The 10,590-nt window shown below is 36.2% G+C and overlaps 1 protein-coding gene across 2 annotated transcripts; it reads left to right on the forward strand.

Annotated features, from left to right (window-relative positions):
- The first annotated feature begins 2,027 nt into the window (after positions 1-2,027).
- On the forward strand, positions 2,028-10,416 carry gpnmb (glycoprotein (transmembrane) nmb). Of its 2 annotated transcripts, none has more exons than XM_015374120.1 (12): positions 2,028-2,216; positions 3,960-4,115; positions 4,199-4,360; positions 4,941-5,114; positions 5,208-5,369; positions 5,460-5,783; positions 7,022-7,081; positions 7,176-7,382; positions 7,643-7,748; positions 8,260-8,480; positions 8,597-8,687; positions 9,644-10,416. In XM_015374120.1, the coding sequence occupies exons 1-12, from the start codon at positions 2,144-2,146 to the stop codon at positions 9,795-9,797; spliced, it is 1,890 nt and encodes a 629-aa protein (XP_015229606.1). In that variant the 5' UTR covers positions 2,028-2,143; the 3' UTR covers positions 9,798-10,416. The 2 variants fall into 2 exon arrangements, with proteins under 2 accessions (XP_015229606.1, XP_015229607.1); XM_015374121.1 differs by having other exon boundaries at positions 4,199-4,339.
- Positions 10,417-10,590: the final 174 nt, after the last annotated feature.

Raw genomic sequence — 10,590 nt, forward strand, 5'->3', positions numbered from 1 at the left:
ATGTTTGTATATCTGGAGTGTGTAACAAAAGTAAAGCATGTCTGGTTGAAGAAGCTGTGGTTGAACCAGAGAAAATCTCAGTTAATTCCTTCTGTTGGGTTTTCGCTTCTCTAGCCTGATAAAAAAGAAAATGTATTTATCCGAAAGGTCTCACCTCACCATAAACCATGTGTGTGTGTGTGTATTGGGTTACAACAGGCTTGTTTCTCACTCTGTAAATTAGCTGGAGCTGGATGGGGTAGGAAACAATTCAAGTTAGAGGAAAATAAATGTATTGAATTAATATAAAAGAGTAAATGTTACTTATTGTAGAGATGGAGAGAAAAATAAAAGAGTAAACTGAGTTGTGTTTTATTAAATGAAGAATATTTTGGAGAACGCTGCATCCTCTTCATCAGACTGCCTTACAACAACAGAGTGTCTTCAGTCAGAGGTTTCTCCTAATCTGCTGTAACAGCTGTTTAGTTAAATATTGTCTTTTTTCAGTTCTAGATTTTCTAGCATAACAGATGATTAGTTATGGGTTTTTTTTTATGTTGTTAGTGACTGATTTTGACACATTTACAAAAACATTTACAAACAAATAAACCAAATTAATCCGACATGATAAAGTACTTTTATTATTTTTTTAGAATTTGGTTTGTCATAGGCTAATGTTATTTTTAAATCAGACTCTAATCTAATTTTATTGGAAAGGGGCACACAAGCCCTGAAGTTGCGCAGAGGTTTCGCCCTCTACTGGTCAAAGTCAGCATTGCTGCATATTTCCAGTTAAATGTAATTAATGGGAAGCGATTTTGTTTTTTATTACTCTTGATGGCAAAGTCATAGTTTAAAATTGATCCTTTCAACCTTATCCAAAAGTCTCTAAATAAATATAGCTTGAAGAGATATGATGGTGAATGTAGGAAGAAAGCAATTTTCTATTTATGTTTGTTTGTAATAGTTTTGTAATGTAGTTGCATTTCATTAAATGGTTTAATAATATTTAATCTTTGTGTAATTTATTTTACTCTAACATTTGTAAGATATATAAGCATGTCCGTTTTAAGGGAAAAAAGCCAGTTTCATACAACATTCTTATTATTTTGTTAAATTTTTTAGCTTTTACATAAATCAATTCATTAAATCTGTCAGAATAATTATTTTCATAATGTTATCATGTCGCTGATATTGTCTGTGCATCTATAATCGATCGCTATTGCCACAAAATAAGTATTTATTTCAGCAATATAATCTGTCATCTCTTTCCACACTAGATGGCTTTAAAATCATGTGTCTGTTTATGTCCTAACAGATAAAAGTTTTAAGCATGACTCTGCAAAAGGCTCTCCTGACTTTTGAACAGAAATGGAAGGTTGAGCTCTTGGCTTTGGAAGCCCTTTTGACACCGTTTCCAAACCTCCTTGTGACAGCAGACGACTGCACTGAAATTATTATCACATGATAAAGATGGTGATGGAAAACAAACACGCTCTGCATCCGAAACGGGTGGTAGGCCCATCATTCCTCTTCCTGCTGCTGCTTTTTTTTTTTCTTCTGTGCGTGAGAGAGCACCAAACTCCAATGCACAAAAAAAGTCATATGAGGGGCACATATTTTCCCCCAGATGTCAACTCTAACGAAAACATTTTGGGATGCGATTGAATCAATTATATCTGACTTTATAATTTTTACATATTTCACTACGATTAAATTCGTTTAATGCATCTATTATTGGTATAAAGTGTTTGATATTTCAATAAAAAGTAAATATACAATTTCACAGAGGTATGAGCCGATGAGAAAAATGAAGGAAAAAGAAAAAAAATAGCCAAAATAGAACCCCAAGGTTTTTTAATAAGCGTTTTTTTTTCATAATATATTTTAATATATTAAAAGGGTTTCCAAAAGAGGAACATGAGCATGCGCATCTTCTTCCGCAGTGGCTCTAATGAGTGATGAGGTGCGCCCTATTAGAAAGCATCACATGTTTATGAGCTCAGCGGAGCCTAATAAATTAGAGGACATGTGTGCAGACAGGGGGAAAGGTGCTGGATGAGGACAGGGAAACACAAGCTGGGTCGCTCCAGTCAGAAACTGTTTGTTCAAGTTGTTAAACTGTTGTTTTTTTGGGTAGAAATTTTGTTCTGGACAGGCAGACATGAGGATCCTGCAGGATTTGTGTCTCCTGGCTTTTTACGCCTGCTGCGTTTATCAAGCTGATGCGCGACAGAGTAAGTTTGAACTTTTAAATGGTTTCAGTGAACATAGAATAGCTGGAACAAATGAGAATGTTTCCTGTTTTGAATGTTAAATTGAGTAGATGGTTGAGGATCCTCTGTTTCTATGATGATTGTCCTGCGTTCAGCTCTGCAGTCAGTCCCATGAAACTAATTAGGGCGCATGCTCAAAGTCTCATCCAAACTATGATAACCAGGAAAAAACTAATAATTTAGTCACATTGGTGTGTGTTAATGGAAAACATCGAAAGACAAAATAAAAAATAAAATAAAACCGTTCTTCTGCTTCGATTACAGCCAATAGGGATGGTTTTGTCCGCACCCATGTCTGCTATTTCAAGGAACTCAACTTATTTTCTCTTCAAATCAAATTAGGCTGATGCAATTAGTGGTTTTCGTCTTCCCTTCCTCCGATATGATATTTAAAATGTCTCACCAAGGCTGAATTTAGACTGAAGTGGGACATGATTCTGCGTAGATTGACAATATCGAATTATTTTTGCGTAATAATTAAGTTATAAACACCAAGAAAAATAACATGTACAGAATGATAATAATATGAATCATATAATATTAATTGTTTAGTCAGATTTTCTATTTTAAACTATCAATTGGGAGATTTAGTCATTGGATAGCTTACTAACCTTAATGTGTATTTATTCAGAATATAACATCAGAATAAATACTTTTTTTTCTCTCCTTTCAAAATGGGATTAGATTTTTTAATTTTTTATTTGGATTTTTTCTTTTCTTCTTTAAAGAAATATGTATTCTCTAAAGGATTTCACTTTCCTTGTAGATTTTGCATGACCACAACAAACTTCTTTGTTTTTTTAAAGGGATTCTATTAGACAGAACAAACAAAGAAAATATTTCAATATAAAGTAAAAGTAACTTTCACACAAAAACATCCTCAAAACTAAATCATATATTTGTTAACAACCCCTTAATAAAATCTTCTGCAAACCATTGCTTTTTATAAGCAAACAATTAGAAATGTAAACAGTAAATGAGGTCCCACCCATCCAATCTATGTAGAAGTCCAGCTGTTCTGTAAAGGCCTCAGAGAAAAAACAGCATTGAGAACAAAGTAACACATCAGACAGGTTAGAAGCAAGAAGGAGGCTGAGTTAAAAAAAAAAAAAAAAAAACTTATCTCAAAAGAGCAATTGAAGCTAAAGTGAGAAGCAAAAATTTGATTGACAGCAAATCAGAAAAGACGCCCATTGGTAACTCTGCAGGAGCTGCAGAGATGTAGGGCTCAGCGGGGAGAGTATACGTTTTGGACTCGACAAATTCAGTCAGGCAAGAAGAAAGCCATGTTTTCAAAGAAACTAAAGTGAAAATTTGCCCTGAAAGTAAAGGAGAAAAAGATAATCTGGTCGGATGAGACGACACTGAACTTTTGAATGAGGCTGTGTGCTGAAAAATACAAAAAGCACATAAAAAAAAGTCCCCTTCTTGAAAACCAGGTGGTGGAGGCATCATGCTGTGGGGATGCTTTTCTTCACTGCCAAAAGTTAATAAAATCTGAGAATCTGTGCTAAGACTTCAAAAACAATATCACTGAAGCTCTTTTTTGCAGTCAGAATGTGTTTGGGCTGTTTGTAGACAAAAACCTTATAGTTAGAAGTTGTTTTATGCCAACTCATAAAAAAATGGTTATAAATAGTATAGCTGTGAAACTCAGTCTCTATTTCAGACCACTCATTTGTGTGTTTTTCTGTCCTCTTCTAGCATATCGGGATGTTTTCCCCCACAAGCACTCATTAACAGGAAAGTTTCCATTTCCAATCCCACCAATCCCGGGATGGGAGCCTGATACCAATCCATGGGATGATTACCTCTACCCACCGCTAAACTCAAAGCCCAGAGAGCTAATGCATCACAGAGGTGAATAAGTTCCTGTCTTTTAATTTCAAAATGTCTGCAGCTAATTTCTTTGTTATCAACCAGTAATGTGCACTTTTCTGCAGGTAAACCGAAAGTCCGTCTAACCAGCGACAGCCCAGCTATTAATGGCTCATGCATAACCTTTACTGCCAAGCTGGAGTATCCTCCGTGTCAGAGGGAAGATGCCAATGGGGACCTTGTCTGGGATGAGCACTGCGAGGATGGTACGGAGCTGGAGGCCTCAGGTGCTGCCAGGAAGCAAGGCCAGGGCATAAATGGCACATGACACCCCCATGACACAGGGGAAAAAAATCAATCTAGAAAACAACAGGCTAAGATTTCATTTTGTATGTGTTGGTGTTTGTTTTCCATTCAGCATAAAAAATAAAGGTGGACAACGAACCCAATTTAGTTCATAGACTGGATAGAAAAAAAATGTCTGTTTTTCACTCTATGAATAGTTGTGGATAATGCAGTTTTTCTCTCTACTGCAGTGACTGAAAACAAAGCATAAAGTCATTATAAGCATATGCTCTGTTTATTTTTTTTTTCTGTCATAGACAATCCATTGAATTAAATGCACCAGCAGTTAAACTACTACATAAATAAATGTTTTACTGCAAATAAAATATAAAATGAATCATATTTCTACATATTTAAGAATGGGGTGCACAAACCAAACACATTAGCTGTAATATTTTTTAGAATTAATATTTTCTCCCATTAGTGAAGGTCCCTGAATCTAATTTAAATGTGAATATTGATATATGAATGGAATTAAACCCTATTTTTTAACAATGCATCCGCTTCCTTGCCTTTGGACAGCTAACGGACAGCTTCGCTCAGGATATGTGTATAACTGGACTTCTTGGTTGGATGATTACGGATTTGGAAAGTGCACAGACAAGGCAAAATGCAATGTGTTCCCTGATGGGAAGCCTTTTCCACAGAGCAATGACTGGAGGCGCAAGAGCTACGTCTATGTTTGGCACACAATGGGTGAGCATGAGACGGCTGCTGACCAGCTACTCAAACAACAACCCAAACTAAATCAGAAACTCCTGCATTTTTGACGTCTGCTTTCTGTTCCAGGCCAGTACTATGAAACATGTGATGGATCATCTTCCAGTGTGACCATTAACACCACTAATATCCCACTGGGGGCAGAGGTCATGGAGGTTATGGTGTATAGGAAGCGTGAGCGCAGGAAGTACAGCCCCCTCACTAATGACAACACTGTATTCTTAATCACAGGTGGAGACTTATTTACAAGTTCAAGTATCAAATAGAAAACTATGAAAAAATAAATCATATGCATAATAGCTGCTTGCCACATCCCCTCAGATAAGATCCCACTGGCAGTTGACATCTCCCAGAAGTCTGCTGTCAACAAGTCTGCCAATGTTTTTATCCGTGGAGAGGAGATGGTCTTCAAAGTCCGGCTCCATGATCCCAGCGGCTACCTAAAGACGGCCGCATCAGTGGACTACATCTGGGACTTTAAAGATGGCAACCAGCTCGTGACACACCGCGAGGTGACGACGCACACTTACAGCACACTGGGGATAATGAATGTGAAGCTGGTAGTGGAGGCTGCGTTTCCTGTGGAGTGTCCACCCGCTTCTGCCACTCCGACTCCAAGGCGCCCCACATCGCCACCTCTTACAGGTACTTAGCTGAAGCAGCAAAGGCATCCTGGGTCTAAAATGTTTTTTTTAACTATGGAGATCTTAAAAAGATTTCTGATAAACCAATTCAGTTCTTCTCCTGAATTTAAAGAATAAGGTTTTAGTCACAGCCGTATACATTAGCTATTTACTGTAGCTGAACATAAGACATCAACTTGGATCCTGCAAACATCGCCAAAGTGGGTGGTCATGCAGAAAAAAGCCACAATGAAGCAATCAGACAATGGAGATTTTGGAAAACATGTTTTTTTGTTTGGTATGAATTCTTGATAAATTTGTTGAAGTTGGTTGGCAGTCCACGAGGCAGCTGCAATATGTCCAGCATTAAAATGTGTTAAATGATCTAAAATAAAATTAGTCTGAAAAAAAGGATAAACAGACAGAAATCTGTTTTTTTTTTTTTTACAGCATTGCAATTAGATGGCAGTGCAAAAACAGAAAAAAAACAACAAAAAAATAAAATAAGTTCTGAGAAAATATACCCGTATAATTTTGTACTAAAAGACTTTAATTTTCCTTTTTTTTTAGATTACTTAAACATTTAATTTTTTTCAGAGAGCTAGAATTATAAGCAAAGTGACTTTTTTTAAATAAATTTTTTAGTTTGTCTTACATTTTTCTGGGTTTACATACACTTCTCACAACAATTTGATAGACTGATGTCTGTTCCTCCCAACAGAAGTGGTGAAAGTTAATCATGTTTGTAAACCATCCTTTTAACTTGCCTATAAAAGCTCGGACTCATATAGGCTTATAGCCATTTCGATGATCCGCATATCCATGTCTTGTGGTTTAGCTTTCTTTTTTTTATTTTTTATTTTGTTTTGGGAAGAAATTTTATGTTATCTTTGGAATAATGGCCTCTTCCTTGCTGTGTGGCATTTCAGCCCATGTTCCCACAAGTTTAACTGTAGATAAAGGTCCTTTCTTATAGTTCTCAGCCAACTTTGATATTAAGTCTTTTGCTTTGGTTATGAGTCTTGTTTTTTGCAGTTTTTGTAATTACACATACTCTGAACCTGTCTGGTGTGGAATTATTACTGATTCTCATTGTCTGTTTATTTCTTTAGTGGGCCTTTAATTATCTTTCTGAAGGGCTAAACAATAAAACAAATTGAGATATTTCTGTGCTAAGAGTTTTAAGTGCAAAATATTAAAACCACCCAAACGGAACAAAGAATGATGATTGTAAACCTTTATCTGGGTATTTTCTGTCAGTGGCTCCTACTACTACTCCAGCTACCCACGCCGTGACAACCAAGATCAAGACAACGTCTGGTGAGTTTCTATGTATGTTTAGGGATTCATTTTGCTTCTGAAATGATGGTTTATATATCTTTTTATGTGTCCCATATCGCCTTTTTTGTTTCAGTGCCACCCAAGACCAGTCAGCCCATTTACTCGTCCACTTCCTCTGCAGTGACAACCGGGTTACCAACAACAGAGCCCCTTCCCTCCACTGTAGCGACTGAGTCCATCCCCACCACCACCCTGCCTTGGCTCAAAGAAAAGAGTCAGAACAGCAACGAATGTTTCCGTTACGCCTATGGGACATTCTCAGGCAACATCACTATAGTTGGTGGGTTGTCTTTTCCAGACTACAATGCTACATCACAACAAATGGATTTACTTAGATGAATATCTTAAAATTCTATGTTTTAAGCAATAAAGTTGCATAACACCGACTAAAATAAGTTGGAAGATAAGAAAAAAAGGTTCTATTTCTTTCCAGTACTTAATTTGGTAATAGTAACATTTTAGGGCTAACTGTATATAAGAGCATTAGTTGGAGCTATAAAACACTCAACTTTTCTTAAATGTGTCATCCTGCTTTTACAGAGCCAAAGCACCCTCTAAGAAATCGGCTAAAGAGTCGCATTGTGGACGTTTCGGCTGCCAGGGTGACCAACACCGACATTAACTTCCTGGTAAAATGTCTTGGCAGGTGAGCATTTTGTTTCACTGTTAAACTTTAAAGATGTTCTGTTAGCTTAAATGTTTGACTTCAGATGGGCATCTGGAATGCATTTTAATTCTTAATATTAGGAAATGTTTTTTGGTTATAAAATATAACATTTTAATTGACTTAGAGGTAACAGAATCAAAATCTTTTTTTTTTTTTTTGTGAATCTGTGGTCTGTTGTTTTAAACAGTGACAAATTAGACAAAAAAACAAGCTTGGTGGCTTTGACAATAAAAATGAGGAAATCATATGATTCAGGTTTTTTAGCTCCAGAGAAAAGAAAATCCTTGCAGCAAAGATTCTGAAAAAAGGCTAGGATTATGGTTTGTCTAAGTTAAAACTCCTACATCTTAGCATTCACAATACAGCAAAGAAATAGCAGATCTTATTTTGGGGTTCAAAAGTAAAAAACAAAGAATAAAACCCCAAATAACAAAAAAGAAATGAATGCTAAAATAGAACTACTTACTTTCATGTTATTGTTCCTTCTCAGTATCCCCACTTCCGCCTGCACCATTGTGTCAGACCCCAGCTGCACTAAAGTACGCAACATTATGTGCAACGATGTTCCACCATCAACAGAGTGTGAGGTGCATCTGAGGCGAAGGTTTCTGGAACCCGGCACCTACTGTGTGAACATCACCCTGGAGAGCTCAAAGAGCATGGCACTTGCTAGCACCACCATCACCATCAGCAAGTCTCAGGACACACCTGGTCAGTTAGAAAATTTCCCTGGAAAAAAAATTCTCTCCTTAGCTGTTTTTTTTTTTTTTTTTTATCTATATACAAAAAACTAACATTGTTTATTTGGCTTTGTTTGTGCATCCCAGTGCCTGAAACTCCAAACACTGCCCGGGTAGTTCTCACTTCTAGTGCTGTGCTGGTGGCAGTCTTTGCGATGATTGCCTACGTGGTTTACCGGTAAGTGCATCACATTGTCACTATTTTTATAGTGTATTTTATAGTATACTTATTTTTATAGTCAAACATGACAGAATATAGGAGCATGGTTCCCAATTTATGATACCAATACCACTAGTAGGATTTGGGGCTTCTTTGGTGGTACGGTACATTTATATATTTGGAAGGTAAAAAATAAATATTACCTGCAGTTGAAGAACAAAAATTAACTAAAGAGTTGAACAATCTACAACAAAACTTTTTAACATTTAAGAGCAGTCAAGATAGTTTTTTACAAAAATCTAAAGTATCACAGTTAACCAGTGACAGCTCTTTGGGGATGATATTGCATCATCAAGGATCAGTGAGATTTTATCAACTATTGGCAATAAAAAAAAAATGTAGTTCCTTTATATTCTTTAATTTCTTAAAGTGGCAGCACATTCACTAAGAGAGCGGTAGAACTCCAAACAACTTTTGCAAGTCAGCCATATTAGATTTATGGCATAACTGCTAACAGTCCTACCTTCCCACTTAAAATTACTTTTAAGAAGAAAACTTCAAATGAGTAAAAGTCATTGTTTTTAAACTATGAAAGCTGCATACTTGCAGAGTTGTCAGAACTTTTGTCTTCTAACACCTGGACGATGATTTCAATCACCCTTTGGCTTGTTCCTCCTGTGCATGCACAGTTTCTAAAATTATTTTTTGGTTCCCCCACACAGTGCTGAAAATCACCAATTCAAAATGCATGATTACCTCTTTGTAATGGATTGGTATAAAGTGTGTCAACTAGGAACTCCGTAAACAAAGGGGAAGGGTTTTTGTGATGCATCACTTCTAAGTAACCAAAGTTTCTGTAAGCTTGGTGCTCATTATTTAAAGTTTGAGAACTAATGCAAAGTGTCTATATAAAGGAATCATGGCAAATCATATAAGTTCATCAATAAGTTATATTGTCCCCTCCCACCCCACAGGCGCCACAAGCTTTACCGGCCCATCCGAAGGTCACTTGTTGAGGATGCCTGTGCCCGTTCTGATACAAGAGGTCCAATGGTTCGCCTGAGGGAGGCGCTCTTCCCCTCCAGTGAGGAGAGCCGCCACCTGCTGCATGAAAGACACCCTTTGTAGGGTTTGGAGGAGTTACATCCAATTGGCGTTTCTCTTTTACTTTAAAACTGGTGAATGATACTAATAGCAATGTGTCTGAAGATTAGTGTGCTGTCTGAAAAAATCCTAATGCTTTATAATACATTTACTAAACAGGTTGTTTAACTTGGTCCTACAGCACTAATTTTAATACCAGTTTGGAATTAATGTTCTGTGGAAAAGTTTGAATAAGCCATATTGGTATCTTTGATTAAAGGATACAAAATTTCCATGTGAGGTATGCTGGGCACCATGTTCCTAAGCTCTTATTAAACCTTTACAAGTTTGTTTTTCCCCACACTATTATACTTTTAAATCCGAGTCCAGATTATTTGAAGTCTGTTTTTTTTTTTTTCTTATCCTAAGTTGAAAGTGCTGTTCATAAAACCTAAGTTTTGCAAAGAAAATTGTGTTTAATTTGTAGAGATGCTAAAAACAAGTTACAAGGTATGAATGAACATGCTAACATTTAAGTTAGGTAATCATATAAAACGTCGATAACCATTAATCTTGTTTGATTGTTAAAGCTTAAACTGTGAAAATGTGTAGTTGAGCTCCTTTAATTGAAACTGCAACTTCCAAGAAATCTTCAATAAAATAAATATTTTAAAATCAGTACTTCGTTTTATTTATTAACCTGGATTACTGAAATATTGCCAAATAAATATTGTTAACATCAAAACAAAGAAAAATTGGCCATTGTACCAACTTTAGAAAAACATATGCTATTTTGTTCAACAGCTGACAAACATGTTTGAATTTAAATAAAAAGCAT

The sequence above is a fragment of the Cyprinodon variegatus genome, unplaced genomic scaffold (assembly GCF_000732505.1).
Source record: "Cyprinodon variegatus isolate N-32 unplaced genomic scaffold, C_variegatus-1.0 Scaffold98, whole genome shotgun sequence".
Lineage (NCBI taxonomy): Eukaryota > Metazoa > Chordata > Actinopteri > Cyprinodontiformes > Cyprinodontidae > Cyprinodon > Cyprinodon variegatus.